The 24,105-nt window shown below is 44.2% G+C and overlaps 1 protein-coding gene and 3 long non-coding RNA genes across 4 annotated transcripts; all 4 read right to left on the reverse strand.

Annotated features, from left to right (window-relative positions):
* Positions 1-8,001: 8,001 nt before the first annotated feature.
* LOC127753645 (uncharacterized) lies at positions 8,002-9,037 on the reverse strand. The gene is made up of 5 exons (XR_008012661.1): positions 8,971-9,037; positions 8,821-8,868; positions 8,468-8,716; positions 8,339-8,375; positions 8,002-8,243 (listed from the first exon to the last, which is right to left on the reverse strand). It is a non-coding gene; the product is annotated as an uncharacterized LOC127753645 (long non-coding RNA).
* Positions 9,038-9,510: 473 nt separating this feature from the next.
* Positions 9,511-9,918, reverse strand: LOC127754248 (uncharacterized). The gene is made up of 3 exons (XR_008012789.1): positions 9,829-9,918; positions 9,670-9,750; positions 9,511-9,588 (listed from the first exon to the last, which is right to left on the reverse strand). It is a non-coding gene; the product is annotated as an uncharacterized LOC127754248 (long non-coding RNA).
* Positions 9,919-11,322: 1,404 nt separating this feature from the next.
* On the reverse strand, positions 11,323-12,692 carry LOC127755626 (uncharacterized). Its single transcript, XR_008013052.1, has 3 exons — positions 12,610-12,692; positions 11,610-12,440; positions 11,323-11,528 (listed from the first exon to the last, which is right to left on the reverse strand). It is a non-coding gene; the product is annotated as an uncharacterized LOC127755626 (long non-coding RNA).
* Positions 12,693-14,932: 2,240 nt separating this feature from the next.
* Positions 14,933-18,552, reverse strand: LOC127755729 (uncharacterized). The gene is made up of 6 exons (XM_052281396.1): positions 17,975-18,552; positions 16,414-17,868; positions 15,694-15,996; positions 15,508-15,616; positions 15,329-15,432; positions 14,933-15,239 (listed from the first exon to the last, which is right to left on the reverse strand). Exons 1-6 carry the CDS (start codon positions 18,550-18,552, stop codon positions 14,933-14,935), a joined length of 2,856 nt encoding a protein of 951 aa, XP_052137356.1.
* Between the last annotated feature and the right edge of the window lie 5,553 nt (positions 18,553-24,105).

Raw genomic sequence — 24,105 nt, forward strand, 5'->3', positions numbered from 1 at the left:
GTGGTGTATGTAGCTCATGTAACAATTGGCGCAGCCAACAAGTTTCTGCAACAGCATTGGCCACAGCCCTGTACTCCGCTTCGGCGCTAGAACGAGACACAGTGTGCTGACGCTTGGAAGACCAGGAGACCAGGTTGTCACCAAGAAACACAGCGTAGCCCGAGGTGGACTTGCGTGTGTCAGGGCAGCCGGCCCAATCAGCATCAGAATAAGCCACTAGGTCAGTCGAAGGAGAGCGCCGAATGTGTAGTCCAAGGTCAAGTGTTCCTCGGACATACCGAAGGATACGCTTGAGAGCAGCGAGATGCGAATCTCTGGGATCATGCATGTGGAGATAGACCTGCTGAACAGCATAAGAAATATCTGGCCGAGTGAATGTCAAGTACTGAAGTGCACCAGCCAGGCTGCGATAGTCAGTTGGGTCTGAAACCGGTGAGCCATCTGTGGAGGAGAGCTTGGCATTGGTGTCAACAGGAGTGGAGCATGGCTTGCAATCAGACATGCCAGCATGCTCGAGAATCTTAATGCTGTACTGACACTGACTCAGGAGAAGACTAGAGCTGTCACTGGTGACTGTAATGCCCAAAAAATGGTGCAGTGTACCAAGATCCTTCATGAAAAATACAGCCTGTAAAGCCTGTATAGCCCAACGGAGAAGACCAGCTGAGGAAGCAGTCAAAACAATGTCGTCCACGTATAGGAGCAAATAAACCAAATCTGAACCTCGGTGATAGATAAACAATGAAGTATCAGACTTAGCCTCGGTGAAACCCAGAGTGAGCAAATAGCTAGCAAAGCGGCTGTATCAAGCGCGGGGAGCCTGCTTGAGACCGTAGAGAGACTTGTTGAGACGACACACCATGTCAGGCCTGGTGGTGTCTTCAAAACCAGATGGCTGAGTGCAGTAAACGGTCTCCTGGAGTGTACCATGCAGGAAAGCATTCTTGACATCCAACTGATGAACAAGCCATTGCCGAGTGACAGCAAGACTGAGAACGGTGCGGACAGTAGCTGGCTTGACAACCGGACTGATGGTCTCATCAAAATCGATCCTGGGTCACTGAGTAAAACCACGGAGGACCCAGCGTGCCTTGTACCTGTCCAAGCTACCGTCAGACTGGAACTTGTGTCGAAAGATCCATTTGCCGGTGACCACATTGCAACCTGAGGGACGAGGAACCAGGTCCTAGGTGTGATTTGCCTGCAACGTGGCAAACTCCTCTTCCATCGCAGAACACCAGTGCGGATCGGCCAGGCGGTGCGATAAGTGCGGGGCACCGGAGAGAGGGTGGCAACGTTGAGGTTGTAGCGCGTGACCGGTAGTCGTATGCCGTTCTTGCCGCGAGTCGTCATGCCATGCGTGTTGACGACGGGGGAGACACCGAGTTGGCTCGGTATGACGGCGCCCGGGACCCGTGCACTCCGAGCACGGGTGGGGGCACCGATGGGAGGCGCCAGCGAGTGGTGCGTCCTGGAAGGCGGCACCGCCAGCGACGGGCCGGGGCACAACCGAGCCAGCGAGGATCCAGGAGGCGACCCAGCAGCCGAGTCGTGGCCTGGGGACAACCGGGCCGGCGAGAAACCAGGCGGTGGCCCGGCTGTGCGGCTGATAGCCGAGCCGGCGGAAGGTGCGGGCGAGGCCGGCTCTGTGAGAGCCATGCATGGGGATCGCCCAGGAGAAGCCACGCCAGCAGTGGTGGCCGAGGGGGACGCCATTGGGGCCGCGCGCGCCGCTGGGTCAGTGGGACCTGAGCGGGGGCGACCAATCGGAGCAGGCGTCGGTGCTGAAAAATCCTCAAGAAAATCCAAGTAGCCATCAACTGGATCATTAGTTAATTCAGCAAAAGGAAACGAGCGCTCATCAAACACCACATGACGTGAAATAATGACCTTGTTGGTAGCAAGATCGAGACACCGATACCCTTTATGGTGGAGGGGATAGCCTAGGAATACACAGAGAGAGGAGCGTGGGGCTAGCTTGTGCGGAGAGGTTGCGAAAAGGTTAGGATAGCACTTGCAGCCAAATACTCGAAGGTGGGTATAGCTAGGATGGGCACCAAAGAGGGCAAAGAAAGTTGTGTGATGTTGAAGGGTTTTGGTGGGATGCCGGTTTATGAGGTGAGTGGCGGTGTGGAGGGCATCAACCCAATAGGAAGCGGGAAGGCTGGCTTGAAAAAGCAGGGAGCGTACTATGTTGTTAATGGAACGAAGCATGCGCTCGGCCTTGCCGTTCTGAGGGGAGGTATAGGGGCACGACATTCGCATGTGTACACCGTTGGTGAGGAAGAAGGTGCGGGCGGTGAGGTTGTCAAACTCGCGGCCATTATCACACTGTATGTTGCGAATGGTGGTGGAAAACTGGGTCTTCACGAAGGCAAAAAAGTGAGAGATAGTATCAAAAGTTTCTGATTTAAGACGTAATGGAAAGGTCCACACATAATGAGAGTAATCATCGAGTATAACAAGATAATACTTAAAACCATAAACACTAGGAACAGGGGATGTCCACAAATCACAATGAACTAACTCAAACTTTGCCGAAGCTCTAGTAAAGGAACTAGTAAAAGGAAGGCGCACATGCCGACCAAGTTGGCAAGCATGACAGACTGGGGCAGCACCCCTGGGTGGTGGTATGACTGAAGCCTGGGACAAGCGGGTGAGAGCGTCATGACCAATGTGCCCTACACGGCGATGCCAAAGGTCCGTGGTGGACTTTGTAGCAGTGAAGGCGCGGGCGGAGGCCGCCGAGGAAAAAGCATCTGCTGGGAAGGGATACAGGTCTCCGGAGCTATTGCACCTGACGATCTCAGTCCTGGTTGGATAATCCTTCACAGAGAGACCAAACAGGTCAAGTTCAACAGATCACCAGTTATCACGACAAAACGGCGAGCAGATATAAGGTTCTTAATGATGTCAGGAGAAACTAAGACATTGTTAAGAAGAAAGGATTGGTGTGGATAATTAATGCGAGCGCAACCAGTGGCAGTAATAGGAAGCAAGGAGCCATTTCCAACAACAATATAAGAGGGAGAGGTTGTGGGTGCGAGGGTAAGGGTACCGGTGTGAGGAGTCATGTGGGAAGAGGCGCCTGAATCCACGTACCATTCGTCGTTGGTTGGCGGCGTCAAGGCGGCGGTGTTGTAGTTGCTGGCGAGCACCTGAGGGTCCCACTGTGATGGCGCTGGCCACGGTTGTGGTTGCGGCACCATGTGTGGAGACGACGGCACAACTGATGGCGGCGTGGCGTAGATGGAGGCCAGCGGGGTGGAGTGGCCGAACGAGGAGACCGGCCCAACCGTCCCCTGGGCGGCCTGGTAGGCGACTGGGCCGAGCGCAGTGCCGGCGAACGCAGGACGAGGGCCTAGCAGGCCAGGGGCAACTTGACCGGGCCACATTTGGATCGTCCTAGCCCACGGATTGTAGGGGGACGGCCATTGGGCCGGTCGTTGGGCCGAGGCCTGCGTGGAGGAAGCAGCAGGGCACGGCAGTGCGCCCTGGTTAGGGTTTGCGCCAGACCCGCCGTTGTTCGCGCCGGAACCACCGTTGCCGCTGCCGTTGCCGCGACTGCGGCGGCGATTGCGGGAGTTGTTGCTGCTGCCTTGGGAGGTGTTGCCGGTGTTGCCGCTGGCGGGTTGATCGGAGCCGGACTTGCTGACGACGAACGTGGTGGCCGGTTCCGCCGACTTGCTGCCCTTGGTGATCTCCTCGAGTAGAAGCTGAGAGCGAGCATCCAGGAAGGAGGGGAACGACTTCTGCATGGATAGAAGAGATTGTATATGTCCAAATTTAGGGCTCAAACCGGTGAGGAGTTGTAGCACGAGACTGCGGTCGTGGATGGGCTCGCCGAGGTCGCCGAGCATGTCGGCCATCGACTTGAGGAGCCAGCAATAGTCGGAGATGGAGAGATCGCCTTGCGCGAAGGTGCAGAACTCGGCATTGAGTTTGATGGCGCGTCGTTCCTGGTTCCCGAGGAACTGATGTGTGAGATCGCGCCAAACGGAGTATGCCGTCGCGGTGGCCGACATGACTTCTTGGAGAAGGTCGGCGGAGATCGTGTCGTAGAGCCAGCCGAGGACGACGCAGTCCATCTGCATCCAGTCCGGTTGGTCGGGTGGCGGTGTGTCGAGGACGATGTGATCCGTTAGCGCGTACTTGCTGAGCACGACGAGGAAGAGGCCGCGCCAGCGAGTGTAATTGCGGCGGCGAGGTCGAGGGTGACGGGCACCAATGCCTTGACGTTGAGGACGGAGACTACTTGGCCGTGAAGGGTGGAGACAGTCTCGTCGTCGAGGGCTGGTGGCTGCCGTGGTGGCGGCGCGTCGTGGAGCGCCGAAGACGGCGCACCGGAAGAAGTCGGAGCACCGCACACGGCAAGCTGCGCGAGGAGAGACGCGAGCTCGGGAAGCAGAGAGGCCGCCGTCGATGCTGCGGTAGTCGAGGGCGCCGGCGGCACTTGTCCAGCGGAAGAAGTTGCCGGTAGGAGAGGTGCGGCAGAGGAGTTGGTGTCGTCGGGCACCGTCAGTGGAGGAAGGAGCCGGGTGAGGGTGTCACGGGCGGCGGTGGAGGCCCGTGTGGCGGCGTGTTCGGCTACAGTATGAGCCGGCTCGTTGAGATTGGAGCCGTCTGGAGGGGTGTAGTTGGCGCGCACCGCATCAGCTATGGCGGTCACCACGTTGTTGATCAGCGCGTCGCGGGAAGACGGCGGCGACGGGGAAGACATGGCGGCGGCAGTGGGCGTGCGCACGGGACGAAGTTAGGGGTTGGAGCGGAAGCGAGAACCGAAAGAATCTGATACCATGAGAGCGAGATAGACTCAACGCAATAGATTGATCTCACATATGTGAAGTACATATATAGGCATACCCTTTCCTTATCCACTCAACCGACTTATAGAAACAGAATCGGGAGAGATATCGGATGAATAGCACTGGATACAGATATACACAACTAACACTAGAAACTTATCGGATGGATAGCACTGGATACAGATATACACAACTAACACTAGAAACAGCAGGAATCGGGGCTAGTAACAATGGGCAAAATAATGTTGCATTTGCTGTATTGCTTGATTGTTTCTAACGATGGGCTTCACACTACAATCGATTTTAAGCAATCCTGAGCTGAAAATTATGGTTTTGAATGCTGCACAGGCTTCGATTCAGGTATTGGCAAAATACAAGTCATTCCTTTTATGCTCATATTGGTGGTTGCCAATAGTACTCACAAAATGCTAGAAAACATTGTGGTGTCATGAATTACTTTGTAAATTCTCTCCCTACTATTAATGAAGTGTGAAAATCACGAGGATATATCCTATTAGGCATTATCATGAAATTTTAGTTCAATCTTTTTTTTTAACTTTTACTGTACTTTGGTGTATGATTTTTTATGGATAGTTTTAGCCTTTAATTTGAGCCCTAGGGGTAGAAAGATCATGGCTCCGCCACTGTAAAGAAGTCCCAGATAAGCTCCTGACCCCAACACTCACGGGTCTAAATTCCCCTTTTGGGCCGTTCTAGCAAGTCTTCTGACCATTTGATTTGGCCTCCTTTTTCCTCAGCAGAGAATGCATACCTGAAGGAAAGGAGGCATATGTGCCAATGCCACATTTATGTCATGGTTGGAATAAGTTCACTTTGACTCTCTTAACTAGTGGCCAGATCTAATTCGTGTCCCTAAACTACAATACCGGATATACACTACTACACGATATACCCCCTTTTATTTCCATGCGGTTCGTAAATTGAATCGCACGGAAAAATAGAGGGAACCGGGGCCGGCCTGTCGCTTGGCACAGGAAAATCGATTTTCCCCTGCGGTCCTCCTAAACGGACTGCACGGGAAAATAAGCCGATTTTCCCGTGCGGATCTATTAAGAGAACCGCACGCGAAAATAGTATTCCCTCTTTTCCCTCCCACACCCACTTCAAAATTTCCCCTCATTTATCTCTTTTAATTTCCCCTCCTCTCTTATCTCTTTTCTCTCTCCCCCTCTATCTTTCACACCTCTCCTTCTCTCCCCCTCTCCCTTTCACACCTTTCTTCTCGTCTCCTCTTGGCGCACAGCGAAGGCGGCGGCCTCAGCTCCACACAGTGGCGGTGGAGGCGCGGGATCCGGCGGGAGGCGGCCGTCCCCGCACGGATCCGGTGGGCGGCCGGCCTTCCCCCGCACGGGATCCGCTCCCCTCCCTTCCCCTTCCTTCCCTCCCCAGATCCTGCGGAGGGGAGGAGCATCCGCGGTGGTGCGGCCAAAGGGGAGGGCGGATCTGGTGGGCAGCGGCATGGAGGCCGCCGCCGCCGCGCGCCGACGAGGAGGCGCCCGTCGCGGTTGATGGCGGAGGCGGCGCGGCGGCCGCCGCCGACGTCGAGGAGAAGGAAGAGGTGGCAGCCGGGAGCGGCGCCCCCGCAGACGACGAGGAGGAGGAGGCGGCCTGGAGCGGCGCTGCCCTCGCCACCTCATGCAGCCGACGACGACGAGGAGGAGGCCGCCGGGATCTGGCGGCCGGGAGCGGCCGCGCCCTCCCCACACCAGGATCCAGCGGTGGCGGTCGGCGCGGCAGTGGCTGCGAGGAATTTGTGAATTTTATTTTTTTTTCATATTTTCATTTTTCCGTGTGGTCGACATAAGCAACCGCACGGAAAAAATCTGATTTTCACGTGCGGGGCCGCCACCCGCACGCAAAAATCACGATTTTCGCAAACGAAGTGCTGCGTGCGGGCCATTCATCCGCACGCGAAAATCTATTCATCCGCACGGGAAAACCCATCCCGTAGTAGTGATATCGAACCCCCAAATATTAAAACCGGTGCAATTTGACACCATCAGCGGTTTTGGAAGACGGTTTCACAATCGTGGCACCTATGTAGCGGTGTTGACCTGGTCTTTGTTTCAGGTGGTATTGACGTGGTGCTTATGTGGCATTAGAATTAAAAAATGCATGTGGGACCTATTCATCATTCAAAAAAAATAGTGTGGGACCCACTGACATAAGGGCCCACATGTCATCCTCTCTCTTTCCTTCTTCCTCCTCCCTCCCTCTCCCTTCTCTCTCTTTCTCTCCCCCTTTCTCTTCACCTTGACCGGAGTGGGAGCGGCAGGCGTTGGAGCAGCGAGGGCGGCAAGTCGACGAGGGCCGGAGTGGCGGCGGCGGGCAGGAGACGTTCCGGTTCGCCCATTGGCTACGGCAGCAAGCCAGTGGTTGTTTCCATCTATCTATCTATCGGCCACGGCGTGTGCAGCGGAAATCCACGGCAGAGGAGTAGTAGTGGTTGAGCTAACTGAGACCAGCGTGAGACCGAGCTGGGTGTTGCCGGCATGCGGCTGATCGGTTTTTGGGAGGAGGAACGGATGGTGGCGGAGCACGGGGACAGCGTCGGCCGGTGCAAACGTACTGGTGGGTTGCACAAGAACGGTCTCGGCAAGGAGCTGCTGCAGTGGGCGCTCAACCAGTCGGCGAGGAGCGGCGACCGAGTCGTCGCCGTGCATATTTAACGCAAATCCGGTAGTTAACCTCACCTCACTACAACAAAACTACCTAACAGAGACTTCTTATTTGTAGGATAGAGACGTTTTATTTCGTCTCCCATAGATAACTGAGACGTTTTTATAAAGCGTCATAGGAACGTCTCCGTTTGCACCGTCTCAAAATTATGGAGACGCTTTTTAAAGCGTACCTACATTATTTAAGACGTTGCTAGAGACGTGTAAATTGCATCTCTACAAATATAGAGACGCTTTTATAGAACCACCTGCACAACGTCTTAATTAATATGGGCACGTACGTAGAGACTTTTTTGCTGTCTCAATAGGATTTTTCTGGCTAATACTGTACGTATTTTTTTGGCTAGTACATTGTATTTATTTGTATACAAACTTGTATTCTGATTTAAATATTTCATATATTTATTATCTATATGTATTTTTTATAACTATTATCTATATGTACATGGAACAATTGCACGTGCATCATATTCCTGATTGAAAGAGCAAATCTCATATTAAAAATTAAAATGTTGTAGGAACAGGGAGTTTACAACTAAATAAAAGGTCCATAGCTCTCAAACTAAATGGAGAAGTAATTAACGTGCAATATGAACATATAAACATTCTGCAGTCTTGACTCGAGTCTCTTTCTTTTTCTAAATTGCTAGAATCATTCCACGTGACTTCTTCAAATAGACAGTTGTGCGATCAGGCATTCCTCTATTCTTTTTCCTTTTCATAATCCTCCATTAATATCCTGCAGAGAAAGCAATAATAACTTAAAGTTGTGGACATGTGCACTAATAAAATCCAACAACGCAAATTCAATTAATCAAGTTAGAATTGGCCAACCTTAGTGGGTAGAATTTGTACTCCTAAGCATTTTTACCTGAAAAGTGTAGATATTATAAATAATGTGACATATATATGCAAATATTACTGTGTGAAAATTATACTTAGAGTTGACATAATTAATCTTACATATGCGCGAGGCCAAGCAATGACATAACCAATTGCATCTCTTAATGTATTGCAATTTTCAGATGGTGGTCTAGGTAGCCTTTCATCACCAATATTTGTAACAGTATGAATAGCCACTCCATAATACTCATTTCCAAGCATGTTCCTTCCAACCACATGTGTGGCATCTGTAGTCACTAAATTTCCCTTTGCCACTAGTTTGTCTTTGTTTATTGCATTAAGTGAAAACAAGTAAACCTCCCTTTGACCCTATAAATTTGAGAAACAGGACATTATCATTCAAGAAACTAGAGCATTGTCGTTTATGAACAAATGGGTACTTGGTTTTATCATAAACAATGGCAAACACATACTGATTTAGATGAAGTATGCTTGAGTACAGCTTCCTTTCTCTGAGGGACCTGTATTAGAAATTAACCAATCAAACTAAATGGATGTGCTTACTTGGTTAGCATCACTATATATTGCAAGCAAGTATATGACCATAATTCTTTGAATCTAACCTGTTTGGTTTTATCATGTGGTAAAATTGACTCCACACAACTTTGACTGGTTCTAGGCCTCTTGACAGAGCTTTGAATGATTGATTGCTGCAATTGAAAGTTGACTCTATCATATAAATGTTAAAAAAGCCTCACGTGTAATAGAGGAAGATTTTCATAGCACACCTTTGTAGTCAAGTTTTGATATGGTAAATCTTGACTAGAATAACTCTCTTTGGGTCTAGTTGAACTAACAGACTGTAACCTCTGCAAGAAATGATAAATAATAGAGTTAAGAATTTGGCAATGTTTGATTCATTAATTTATGAAGTAAATACTTCTGTACCTGCACATTATTTTGTATGGCATTCCTATTGGTATGTGAATCCTCAAAGTTATTAACAAATCCATTTGTAATATCATTACGACTGTCTTGACCAAAACTATAACCCTGCAGTATTTTTTAAAAAGAACCATAGTATTGCCAACCCATGGCAGTGCATCAACATTCATTAATTGATCTCTACATATTTAGTTTTTACATACCTCATTGGTTACATGCTCATGGGTCACCAGTGATGATTCCACGTTCCTCTGACTTGTTTTGGTCCTTTGGGCCAACCTTTCCAAACTCAGTTGCTACAATTAAAATACAGTAAAGTTATGTACATGTTTCAATCAAGCATAATCGATTAGCATGGTGGGATTTCTGTAGGTCACCTTGGCATTTGTGCGTTCATATGGAATAGATGGATTGGCCCGACGATCTTTGGCATTAGTACATTTAACAGAACATACTTGCTGCAAGTTATGATAAAGGACCATATTTAGAAAATGTGAAAGCTTGAATTAAAATTTATCAAGTAAACACTTCCTAACCTGCACATAATTTGATGTAGCATTGACATTGGCATCTAAATTCTCAGGGTTATGATCAAATCCATTTGTACTATCGTTATCGACTTGTTCAAATATATCAACCTACAACAATATAAATTAATCATAGGATTGGTAGATATAGAGCTTCAATGTTCACTAATCACACTTAGTTTGTATATACCTTTTTATTTCCATTGTCATGTGCCCTAGTAGATTCTGTGTACATCTGGCTAGATTCAGACACTTTGGCAGAGCTTATAATGCCTGATTGCTACAATTGAAAGTCAGTTAGATTGTATGCACCAGAAAAATAGCACATGGTACAACATAATGAGACTTGCATAAGGTACCTTGGTTATCATGTGTTCATGTGGTAAGGATGGTTCGCCACGACCATCTTTAGCTTTAGTATAACTGATAGAATGCAACTCCTGCAACTTATGAAAAAGAACAGCATAAGGACTTCAATAAAACATCAATTTTAAAATTATCAAGGTAATACTGCACAACCTGCAAATTATTTGGTGTAGGATGGACATTTTCATATGATTTGTCAAGAATGTTTTCAAACTCATGTGGAATATCATTACCAACTTGTTCAGAAATATCCACCTGAAACAAAAACATAAACCACATGATTCTTACATATTGTTTTGGTTCATTGACCTTTTCACAAAGAAATTAATATGGTGAACAGATGCTTACTTCCTTATTTTTTCTTGCAACCACAATGTTTCTCCAATGCTCTCCAGGGTATTTTTGTTCTATGAAGGTGCGCATGAGATTCATATCATCACTCATATCCTCTAATTTATCATCCATTGCCTTTATTTTTAATTTAAGCATTGCTTATTCCTCAGATTGCCCAATAACATCTAGTCCCTGAGAAACCTTTAAATGGCTCTAGTTCTTATGATCATAGTACCCTCGAAGTTTTGTCTTTTTTCCAACAACACTTCGAAAAACATCATCATAATCTTTGGGTGAAAGAACACCACTACTATCAGTTTTCCTTTTAGCTAATTCATGATAAGCCATGTCCTACATATAAATAAATATGCATGTAGTTCATCACAAGTGAAACAAATTGTATATAATGAAAGCAACTAATAGCAAGAAAAGATACCAGTGCTGCCTTCATATGTGCATCTTTTTTCTTATGTGCTTCATCCCATAAATCAATCTCATGGACCTTCCCCCTCTTTTTTGCTTCCTAAGCAACAATGTAAATCAGAAGATGGATCAATTATATCATTAGGAAGCTTCTGGTTTATAATAAGATCAATGTTTTAGTCAAACAATTACCCCCATCTCTTTAAAAAGCATAGCATGGCTTTTTCTCCCAGTTGTATGTGGATTCCTCTGTTGTTTTGCACATTCAGAGTTTTTTTCACATAATTTCTATAAACAGAAACCAGAAAATATAGATGATTAGCCAACTAACTTGGGCTACAATTTTAAAATGAAAACAAAGACATCACCTTATGTTTATCTTGACCCCAAATTGCAAGAAGACCAACCCATTGAATTGCATTAACACCTTTTGGGACATCTTCTGATATTTCATTCAGAGTTCTCACATCAAGATTATAGTATCTATCCTTCAAACGATGTTTGTAAGACCTCCAACCTTTGCTAACTTTCATTAGGACCCAATCTCTTGTAAGTAGCTTCGTCTCAGATGGGTAGACAAATCTCGTCTTTATTAACATTTATAAATAGATGTTAGTTGTGAAAAGTAAAAACATGATATTTGTTAGTATTTAGTAAAAAGAATTCACCTCCACGTGGGCGACTATGCACTTTTGTGGCTCCACAAATAAATCATCGTCCCATTTTGGAATGTGCAATGGTGCAAATGTTGAATTTTGTGCCATCTTACCAAGGTACGAGCCAAGAAGGGAACCTGATCTATCATTGGGAACACCATTTTCATCTGTCTCCACAATTACCTTTCCATTCTTTAATTGCTCCATGTTTTTGACATTAAAATTTCCTAGAATCTGTCGTACCTCTCCATTTGGAACTACATGTAGGAACATTTCAACTATGGTTCACACGGAAAAGCATATACATAAAGACATGAGTAGGAAAATATAAAACTTATAGATTATATTAATTGGCCTTTTAATTGCGGAAGGCAACTCTGCTATTGCATCATCATCACTTTCTGAATTTTCCTCTTCAAGTTCACTGCCTCCATCCTGAAGTTCAAGATGCAAGTGGTCATCATTATGTTGCTTATCGCTTTCATCTTGATCTTCAAAGTTGTAGTGCAAGTTTCCTTCTTCGCCTTCCACATGTTCTGCATGTTCTGCACCCTGGACATCTAGGTTCAACTTCCGCAAACGTTTTGGCACTCTCACCATAATTGTTAACTGAAGAAGAAAAACTCTGAAGTCGACCATACATCTAACCAAAAGTAATTGACTGCATAGGGAATTACTAGAAATACACGATGTACAAATTTACATATGCATGTAACCTTTTTCTGTGAAACAGTAATGTACTAATCAAGAAAGAGGGTAGTTAGGGCATTATAAATTATATGTCAAGAACTCAAGGTCTGACCGACACAGTCGGACCCCTACCCCTTGCCGGCGGCCAGCAGACTGCAGGAGACGGACGAATTTAATTAAGGACAGACTATGGAGAAGGGTTTCCGTCATCACCTAATAAATCGATCTTCTGAGAAGGATATCAGAAGGGGCACCTAATAGTTTGATTCAATAAAGAATAAAAGAGACAACAAGAAGAATTGGTAGAGATCAATTGAGTCACCTGCGCATCCAAGGAAGAACGGAGCAACGGCACCGGCCGGCGGCCGTCGCCAGATCCGTGTTCTGTTAGGAGTGTGAGATGAGTGGGGAGGTGGAGGGATAGATATATATACTGAGCAACTTATCCAAAAGAATGCCGAGAAAAATTTTGCCCGGCGAAAAAAGAATGCCGCGAAAGTTTTTTACCTGGGCACCAAAACGAATTAGATTTAGGAATGCTGCTGCTTGTATTTTATCAATACGATGTAAGTTAACGTAAGTATTGGTTATGATCTATTGGTTAGCAGCTGTGTTTTTAATGCTTTAGGTACATGGTTCGAACCCAGTAGCTTGTAATCTATTTTTTTCCATATTTTTCAATTACTATGAATATTCATCAATGTTTAGGATAAATTCAGTCAAAATTTTGACCATCAACTTTAAATTTGTAGTATTTTTTTCATAGTTCAATTATCTTTTTTTTTTCAAACTAAGCTTTTTTATATTACAGTAGCTCTATATTACTATGATAATACTTCTAAGGGAAATATACATGTACAATCTTTATTTCTACCAAACTTTTTTTTACCAAACTTTTTTTTTGAATATTTGAGTTTGAAGAGGAGGAGATGGAGGTGGTTCAGGGGAGGTCGGCGTGCACGGCGGTGGCCGTGGCAGGCGCGTGGCGGAGAGGCGAATGGCGGCCAGAGGCGTCGACATGGCGGGGGCATGGCGAAAAGGTGGGCGCCATGCTGCCCGTCGTCTTCGTCATCGTCCAGCCCTCCCTTGGCAGGTGTGGAGGGGCAGGGAGGTGGAAGGCGGCGCCGACTGCCGCGATGAGGAAGCATCGGGCGAGCGGTAGCGAAGCAGGACGGGGCGGCGTCGGTCGCTGGGGCTCGAGCTTGTCGCGATGGAGGAGATGGCAAGGATGGCGGGAGCGGCCACCGTGGCGCTCGTGGCGAGAGAGATCGAGGACGGCGGGAGCGGCGGAGGACGGCTAGGACGTGGCGAAGCGACACGCGGCAGGAGCGGCGGAGGACAGCGAGGACGCTATTGGCGCGGTGTCCATTGGAAAATTACCACGTTTATAAAGTGTTTTCCCCTAAAAGTGAGTTCGGGCGGTGTCCCACGGTTAAAACTACGAAATCGAAGTGTCCTATAGCAAAATTTGTCTTAACTAAATATCAAAAGGTTGCATAGCTCAGCGGTGTAAGTCATAATGTTGGAGGCGCATGCTGTGTGAGGTCCAGGTTTCGACTTTTGAATCCTACAATTTGTGCACGGTTAGATCTTTTTCTCCTTTTTTTTCTCTGACGTAAAATCAGTGGAAAAAGAAACCTACATTTTCATCTAAAAAAATAACAGGAGAAACTTACAATTTTTCATCTATTTTTCTCTGTGACATAAAATCAATGGAGATTTTTTAAAAACAAAATCTCTCAACACAGAAAATAGGGGTACCTTTTTCCCCTAATTTGTTTTCTCTAAAAAAAATTAGGGGACAAACTTACGTTTTTCACCGCCGGATTTACTTTAACATTTGTGCGCGGGATGGAGAACAAAAATTTTAAGCAATGTGCTAGGGGAAGGAATAGAACCCTCGACAGGTCAAATGTCTTGCGCGCGGTAGACAGTAATCAAATTTATGGAAATATGTAGGGAAATTAATATAAAACTTTGTAGTCCATAACTTAACACGAGCAGCAAGCATATATATATATAAGTCCATCCCAACAAATGAAACCCAAGTATTATTAAAAAAATAAGTCCGAAGCATGTATCATCTAAAAGTTATTACTTGTAGCCCATTTTCACTTGGGAATTCATATAAAAAATGTCTCTATTTGTTGAGCATTGGTTTTCAGGTCCTAGAGGCAGGAGAACACAACTGCTGAGGATATCAGGACTCTGACAGAAATCATCTGGCAGTGTGGACATCTTGCTTCTGTTTGCATTGATACCCTGCATTTGGCAAACCTGAAACATGAAACAAGAATCAGTTAATTTTGTCTTTACTTTGTTGCTGCAAAAACAAGTGGATGTAATCTTCAAATATATGTCATCAGTATTAACTCCAGGCTTAACTCCAGACTGAATTTCTACATTTTATCAATAGAAAGTACAAGCCATGCAAATTTCTAATATTCTGAATTTCGGATGACGATTATCAACAATGAACAAGACAATAAGTAAACAGAAATCCTTGGTACCATCCTGTAAAAGGATTTCTCTATGTTTGCTTGCTTTCCTTCTATAAATGAATGGCAGAGCTCCTGCCTTTTTCCTCTAAAGAAAAAAAACGAAAAGACAAAAAGATCCCTAAGCCTGAGTTTTCTTACCATGATCTACTCTGCTTCATCAGATGGCTGTTCCACACCCATATCAAAAAGATCCCTGGGCCTAAATCTCGTTACCACATGCCATCCTTCAGTTTTTGGATCTTCAGAATAAAACACTTGTTCCACTTGGGATGAAAACACAAATGGATCATCATCCAATTTCTGTCCAGTGTGTATCTTCCGAGAGAAGTTCACAAGGCTGAACCAAAATTCATCATTTTTCATACCAGCTCTGTGGTGGACATCATACCAATCACATCTAAAGAGTACTACCTTGTAATTTCTATATGACAGCTCTACAATGTCTGATAATCTGCCATAGTAATTAACACCATCATCAGCGACGTTCACAACACCACTATTTTGAGTGGAGCGGCCAGCCTCACGTTCATAGTGTAGAACCTGAAACCATTAATAATGTATCCACTGTAGCGAACAACAGTTTTGTTCGGTTTTGCAGCCAATGCTCTTGTCTTTTCATCTATTTCTGCACCATTTTCTAAAACCTGCATAAGAGTATCATTACTCTCTACTGTCTAAATAATTTCTTACAACAGAAATTTGAATGCACACAACTTTACCTTTTGTTCCAACCAATCAGCAAAGCTTCTATTGATCAACCTGTCGATGACGGACTGTGTTAAGCTAGTTGTATGAGGCAGTTTTCTTTTCTCTTCATCGAGAAATTCTCTGCAACAATCACATATATCAAACAATCTATTTTTGCATAACAATACAAAAAGAGAGAATAAGCTTGTGTAACGCACTTGCGAAAATCTTCAAGTTCATCACAGTGTCGCAAGACATATCGATGTGCTTGTACTAGAAATTGGTTATCAAATCGGGCTACGGTGATAGCCTTGCCGATTGGTTCACCAGCACTCTCAAACATATACAAGTCCTTTGTATTATCTGAAGGTTCAAGGTTTCTGGGTGGTCTTGTAAAGCGTGTGGTTTCATCTGAAAATCTCGAACAGTATGTCAGGCACTCGTCTGCAATATAACCTTCAGCAATTGAACCCTCTGGGTAAGCTCGGTTTTGCACAAGTGCCTTTATTCGAACAAATGATCTATACATATTTAAAAATATATGTTATTTCCAAGGAATAGTGAATATAAGAGAGGAAAAAAACATATAAATACCTCTCCAGAGGATATATCCAACGGTAGTGCACTGGACCACCGAGCTTAACTTCTTCCACCAAGTGTACCAACAAATGCACCATGATAGTAAAAAAAGAAGGAAGAAAAACTCTCTCCATATCACATAGTGTCATCACAATACTCCGTTGAAGTTCATCAAGCTTGGATACATCTATTACTTTAGAACACAACTTCTTGAAGAACCGAGCCAATTCGTAACTATATGCATCACATCTTTGCTAGGGTAACATGATCGAAGTGCTATGGGAAGAATGTCTTCAAGTAAAACATGGCAATCATGACTTTTTAGACCATTAAGAGTGCAATCTTTCATGTTGACACACCTAGAAATATTTGATGCATAACCATCAGGAGTCTTAATGTTCTGAATTACTGAACACAGAATCTCTTTTTTTTCTCTTGACATGGTAAAGGGTGCAGGTGGCAATATTTGCTTTCCTTTATCATCTATTGTAGGGTGAAGTTCTGGTCGAATGCCAATATTTACCAAGTCAAGTCGTGCATTAAGATCATCCTTTGTTTTTGAACTAATATCCAACAAAGTTCCAATTAAATTATCACATACATTTTTCTCTATATGCATCACATCTAGATTGTGCCTTAATTTGTTGCACTCCCAGTATTCTAGCTTAAAGAATATTGACCTCTTTTTCAACCAATCCTCAGGTTTCTTTTTAGACTTACTTGGGTTATCTCTTGATTTCTCCTTACATGTCTTTCTCTTACCCTTGAGTTTCCGATTGCTCCCTTTGTCATTAGTGTTTTTTTTGGCTTGTCTTTTCCTTTTTGACATTTTGGCTATGCTTACCTTCTTACCAAATACAAATACTCTGCCCTGCAGCATTTCTAAAACAGAAGTTCCATTCAATGTTTTTGGTGCAATTTCCTTCTCTTCAGTGCCATCAAACTGACTACCCAATTCTCGATATTTGTGATCCGGTGGCAACCATCGACGATGACCCATGTAACAAAATTTGCCACCTTTTTTAAGACGAAATGATTTTGTAAGTGTAGCACAAGATGGACATGCATATTTCCCTCCAGTGCTCCAACCATATAGGTAAGCAAATGCAGGAAAGTCATTCAATGTCCATAATAATGTAGCTCGGAGAGAAAATTTCTTCCTTGCAGAAGCATCATAAGTTTCCACACCCTGCCATAGTTGCAAGAGCTCATCAACAAGTGGCTCCAAATATACATCTATATCATTCCCAGGTGAATGTGGTCCAGGAATGATCATGGACAAAATTAACGATGTTTGTTTCATGCAAATCCAAGGCGGGAGATTATAAGGAATAAGCATCACTGGCCAAGTACTATGCTTTGAACTCATATTCCTGAAAGGGTTGAATCCATCACTTGCAAGACCAAGCCGCACATTGCGGGCATCAGCAGAAAAACCAGGATAACGAGTATTTAAATCATTCCAAGCTTCACCATCAGCAGGGTGCCGTAGCAATCCATCTTTTGTACGGCCCTCCTCGTGCCATCGCATCTCTCCTGAAGTTTGTTCAGTTGAAAATAGTCTTTGGATTCTTGGTATTAATGGGAAATAACGCAACACTTTAGCTGGTTTCTTCTTTCCTTTTGATTCAACTGGATACCCATTTTTATCAGTTATCCAGCGGGAGGAACCACATACATCACAAGACTCTTGGTTATCTTTGTCACCTCGAAAGAGCACACAATCTTTAGGACAAGCATGGATTTTCTGATAGCCAAGACCTAAACCACGGATGATTTTTTTTTGCTTCATAACAATTCTTCGGTAAATCTGCCTCTTGAGGAAGTGCATCAGATAGCAAACCAAGTAGTGCTGTAAAAGATTCTTGTGTCCATCCATGTATGCATTTTAGGTGATACAAATTGACTAAGAATGATAACCTCGAAAATTTATCACACCCATGATATAGTTTTGTTTTTGCATCCTTCAACAACCTTGTGAACATATCTTGTTCCCCCCCATTATGGCCATCTCCAAATGTATTATTCTCATCCTCAACCATATTAGGTTCTGCATAGCTAGACTCAAAATAAATACCATCATCATCGATAGAAGCACTCGATATAGACTCAAAGCTATCTTCCCTGCCAAATGCAGCGTTTAGTAGTCCTTCCATGTTATCCGATCTTCCATCCCCAACTTCTACAACATTGCTCTTATGAGCACTGGAAATAGGAATATTCCTAGGGTTGCCAGATACAGGAGCGAATACTAATGACGGTGCATCATATTTCTCACCATGGTGAATCCACTTGGTATAGCTTTGAAGAATTCCAGCACATCTCAAATGTGTTTTAACTCTATCATAATTCTGTGTTATTCTGTTTCTACAATTCACACAACGACAAAGGACCTTGGCATCATCTGGAACATCACGAAATGCAATGGATAGGAAATGTGCTACACCATCTTTATAGGAAGCAGATGTTCTGGGTTCACTCATCCAATCTCGATCCATCACTAGTTATATGGTATGCTGAAGTAATAAGAGAAAAAACATGAACCTGGTAATTAACATTATTTTCATCAACTTTACAAAAACATGTCCAAAATGTGCATAAAGTATGAACAGTATTTCCCAAGTCACAAAAATCATTTTTTTTCTCTGACTATTATTCACATAATTAATCAAATAAACACTATGTAAAGTCTTAACGCTGGCACTAGCAATTGATCCACTGACCAATTCTGACTTAAATAAAAAGAACGAGAAGTTGATTGGGAGATTTGAGAAGGGCATAAAGATGGATACATAAACTTATTATGTTAATACTACGCAAGTTTCATAGCAGAAGTTCAATATACAACTGGTAAAAGGTAGCTTCATCTTTGCGGTACTTATATCTATCATTTCGATCCACCTTAATCTTTATGGTTCTTATATCTTCTCTCATTTAAATTGATTCAAGTTAGTCGTAAGAATTATAAATCATATGAAGGTCTGACATTTGTGATCTCCGTATTCTCTCGCTAGCATAAAACAAATTAAATCAAGCCAACCAATTTGTAGTGAACAGTACTCTTGGCATTTAACGATTAACCAACATAAATAGGGAATAAAAATGTCTAAATCACTAAATGAGAGATTAACATTTTGGACCTGGGGCTGGATAGGAGACAGAAGGAAGGAGACGACGGCTTGTTTCAGCTCCTAGTGTCCATTGCTCATCAGTGGTGGATTTAGGATTTAGAATATGGGTGGTCCGATCTATTTTTTTTTAAACACAGTAAATCTAATAATTCTAATATATATAATGTAAGTATATATAATATAATAGACCAAATCACCAAAAAATTTACCATGATATATTAATAAAACATCTTAAAACATATAAAATCAGTAACTAAAAAAGTACACAAATAGATAACCTAAAATTGTTGGTGCGGACGGTTAATCGGCTGATCGACTCGACGACGGCTCCTCGCAGCGGCGGCACACGCTCCAGGCTGCAGCAGCGGCCAAGGCGGCGGCGTGGGCTTGCCGGTGTGGGGGCTCCTGCCTGCTGGTCGTGCGTGGCGGCGTGGGCGACAGGGCGTGGCCGCGTGGGGTAGCCAGGTGCCGGGTCAAGCGTTGGCCGGCGGCGCGGCTCTATGATCGCGGCGAGATCAGAAAATCAGAAGAGATCGGAAATCACAGGTCCCTGTCGCGGATACACAGGATCGATCACAGGCATGAAGGCCAGCCGTCAGTCATCCATTCGGCCCAACAAATGAAGTGCTGTGCAGGGCCAACCCACTTCTGATTACCACATGACGCATGTTTGCAAAGTTGCAATATAAAAAAAAACTGTATTTACATTCAAAATTGTCCATGGTAATGATTTGGTTAGTATCTAAACTTTACAACTTGCAGGTGCTGTGTTCGAGCTTGGATGAATGGGTTATTATTTATTTTTTATTATCTAGCAGATACGAGATTAAATATTAAATATTCAAATTCTCTATAGATGAGACGTTCCAAAACGTCTCAATATTCATCTCTAAACGATTTAATGTTGTGCTAACATATAAAGCGTCTTAAACTATGTCCTCAACTAATAAAGCGTCTTAAACTATCTCCTCAACTAATAAAGCGTCTTAAATATCGTCCCTATTTCAATTTTACTTGTAAAAGCAGAGACGACTTACAGAGCGACTTAAGTAAAACGTCTTAAAACAATAGTTTTGTTGTAGTGCCTCTGCAAGAACTCGTGGAGAAATTCTCTTTACTCCCGATTTAGAACCCTTTGTAGTCTCGGTTTTCTAACCGGGACTACGAATCCGAGATTAAAAATCGCTATCTTTAATCCCGATTCAAATAACCGGGACTAAAGATCGATCTTTTCCTGGTTAGAAACACTAACCGGGAGTAAAAAGGGGAAAGAGGGGTAGCGGTAGTTCCTCGAGGTCTTCTTTTTTTTTCATTGTTTATTTGCTAATGGCTAGTTAATCCATGTATTTTCTCCCAAATCGAGTGGGATGCACACATCCCCAAATCAACATCCTAAATATTAAGTTACTTATACACACAGATCAAATACATTTCAAATTCTAAAAAAACTACACAAATTAAATATATCGTAGATTATACAAGATTATATATCTCAGATCCATGTGATGCAATGAATCACAAATTCTAAAAAAATATACATCTAGTAAACACACAAATTATATATATATAAAAAAAGAGCAAACGAGCCGGTCGCCGCTCGTCGCCGCCACCCGCCGCCGCCGCTCGTCGCCACCGCCCGCCTCGCCGCGCACGGCCGCGCTGCCGCCCGCCGCCCGCCTACCCCGTGCAGCCGCGCCGCCTGCTGCCCGCCTCCCCGCGCGCGCGGCCGCGCCGCCGCCGCCGCCCGCCTCCCGCCTGCCCGCACCACCTCCCCACGTGCGGCCGCGCCGACTGATGGGAGGGAGTAGAGGGGACGAGGAGGACGGGGAGGAGGGGGAGGAGGAAAGGGGAGGGGAGGAGGAAGGGATTGGATCTGAGAAGAGGAAGAGATGTATTGGATCTGGTACTTAACCTTAGACGTGGGAGGGATTGGATCTAGGACTTAACCGATCAGATATGGGAGAGAAATATTTACTCTTAACCCCAACCGGGACTAAAGATCTAAATGATCTTTACTCCCAGTTGGTTCTACCAACTTTAGTGCCGGTTGATAATATCAATCGGGAGTAAAGATCCTCGGCCCCCTGACATACCTCCGACAGGGGATGAACCGGGACTAAAAATTATCTTTAGTCCCGGTTGGTGTTACCATCTGGCTGGTTTTTAATGGAACCAGGACTATTATGGAATTTAGTCGACCGACCAAAGATGATTTCTGTACAGTGTCCCCATGAAACTGCATACGAGTCAATCCTGGTGGAGTAATTTTGACATTTCTTTTTTCTTGTCTCTTGATTTCCGGAGACAACTGCGTCATTTGGTAAGCGCCTTTAAGATGGTAATAGTGTTTTGGTAGTTTGGTTAGTGAATCAGTGAGTGATTAGAACCTTCGTTTCGTTTTGGGGTGGTGGTTCAGGAGCAGAGCGAATTCGGTGCTCCGCACGGTGCTGCACCCGAGCGTCGGGTTGGAGGAGAGAGGGAGGAGTAGAAGGAAGGACAGAGGATGACTTGTGGGCTCCGTAATGTTTTTTTAATTGATAAATGGGTCCCACACATAATTTTTATTTCTAATGTGTTATAAGAGTCACGTCAATGTCACGTCGAACAAAGATCAGTTCAATACCATCACGTAGACGTCACATTAACGAAACCGTCTTCCAAAACCTTTGAGGGAATTAAATTACACCGGTTTTAATAATTAGGGGGTTGAAATAGCTGATATTGTTGTTCAATGGAACGAATAAGATTTGGCCGCTAATTAAAGGAGTCAAAGTGAACTTACTCCTGTCTTGGTTTTCACAACTCAAGCTGGATGTTAGTAAGCCACATACTGTACAGATTGCAACCTGCAAACCAGTCCAGAATGTAAAGTGGGCCACCGTACAGATTGTAACCTGCAAACCGGTCCAGAATGTAAAGTGGGCCACCGCCCCATCAAGTAGAAATAAGTTCTCTTTAGGTCTCCGATTTTGTATCGCAACCCTAAACCGCAATGTCAAAAATCTTTGACCCCCCAAATTTAAAATAGCAGGGTTAAATTATATATTCTTCAGTAGTATAGATGAAACGGTTTCGCTGATGTGATAAGTTGACCTAGTTCACTCTTGCTGATTAAGCGTTTTTTTTATAATGGAATATAATCTCAGCCTCGACTCAAAAAGTTACATCCAATTATTACAATTCAAACAAAACACATAAGCACCTTAAAAAATTCATTAAAAGCACATGCCTAATAAGAAAAACACACCAATCAACATAGAATAGACCACAAAATTATTAAATTCTATTTACGTTATTAAATTCTATTTACGTGATTAAGCATTTACGTGACAAAAACAAAAATAACGTGATTAAGCATTTACGTGATAAAAACAAAAATGACCCCTACAGTACATAACTATACTTTCTATATATAGTTGGTATCCACTAACAATTATTAGAAGTTAAAACTCAACAATGCAAACATGCCACATCATCACCCACTAGCAATTACTATTCTAGCCCATTTAAAATCTCATGCAAACATGCTACATCTTCACTCACTAACAATTACTATTCTAGTCTATTTTGAATCCTATGCAAGCATGACACATCATCTATAATATTATATTATAGAGATCGATAAGTATGTGTCAAATCATCTTCCTCACATTATTTTCTCATCATTTCGACAATATTTAACATATACTCATACATGAATCCCGCAGCAAAGCGCGAGGTATCACTTATCCTTACTCTCCTTCCCTCTTCTCTCTCCCTCCTCTTTCTCGCCCTCAGCCGCTGCCCCCGCCTGCCGTTGACCGTGCAAGAGAGAGGAAGAGTGAGACAGAGAGTGAAAGAGAGAAGAGAGAGAGGAAGAGTAAGAGAGAGAGCGTGTGACAGATGGGTCCCATATTTTTTTATATAGAATGCTGACTGGACTGCCACGCGTACGTCACATATATCAAAACCACCGCGGATTAGGTCGAGGGGGGTAATTCGTCCAATTTGTATAGTGGGGGGTGAAGAATGTCTGTTTTTGTGGTTTAGGGGGGGTAATTCGGACAACTACAATAGTTCGGGGGGGAGGCTAATTCGTACTTTTTCCCTCAAAATATAAGATACTTTGTCACTATAAATATATCAAACTCTATCAAAACAGTCAAACCTAACTGGAAACCGATGCTATCTTATCACTGTATCAAAACAGTCAGCTCTATGTAGAACTGCACAGGAAGCCATTATGTTCAAAAGAAAAAAAAGAAGGCATTCGCATGAATTTTTGAAGACCTAGTACCAAATGAGAGGAAAAAGGAGCCAACAAAAGTATAGATCTTCCCCGAAAAAAGAAACAAGAGTATAGATCTGTCTTAGACATCATACCGTTGAGAACAGGCAGAACGAAATTCGAATGAACTCGTCGCAATAAATAAATAAATAAATTCACAAAAAAATAGAGATATTTTTTGTGCGGATACTTATGGAGCTCAAGTTGCAAATTTAACTAGGTGTTTTATTTGTTCCATCTTTGGTAACATACAACAGGCTTCAGTTCACAACCAGCTGTCTGTCATGCTCTCACAACTCACCACACGTACGTCACGTAATCCTCTCACGCGTACCGCATGCATAGTCAGCTAGCTAGCTAGCTCAAGCTTAGCACTGTGGCTTGGCTCCGACGACGGCGAAGTCCTGCGGCGTCTTCCACGCGTAGGTGAAGCTCACCGGCGCCCCACTGGCGATGGCGGCGCCGGCGGCGACGAGGCAGTTCTGGCCGTCGATGACGCTGATCTCACTACTAAAAAAACTCATTTTCGGCGTTGCAGGGGATCGATTTTTCGCAGGCGGACATGTAATTCAGAGCCAAAACCCCGCCGGCAAAAAGAGTACCCGGGGTGGAGAGGGCGGTCCGCCTGCGAAGATTGATCTTTGCAGGCGGAC

This window comes from Oryza glaberrima, chromosome 11 (genome assembly GCF_000147395.1).
Source record: "Oryza glaberrima chromosome 11, OglaRS2, whole genome shotgun sequence".
Lineage (NCBI taxonomy): Eukaryota > Viridiplantae > Streptophyta > Magnoliopsida > Poales > Poaceae > Oryza > Oryza glaberrima.

Coding starts and splice junctions, on each gene's coding strand:
- LOC127755729 (XM_052281396.1), bottom strand. CDS start 18,552: ATGGATCGAGATTGGATGAGTGAACCCAGAACATCTGCTTCCTATAAA. Junction 15,617..15,693: donor GAACTTGAAGATTTTCGCAA/GTGCGTTACACA, acceptor TGATTGTTGCAG/AGAATTTCTCGATGAAGAGA. Junction 15,240..15,328: donor TACATTATTAATGGTTTCAG/GTTCTACACTAT, acceptor TTACTATGGCAG/ATTATCAGACATTGTAGAGC.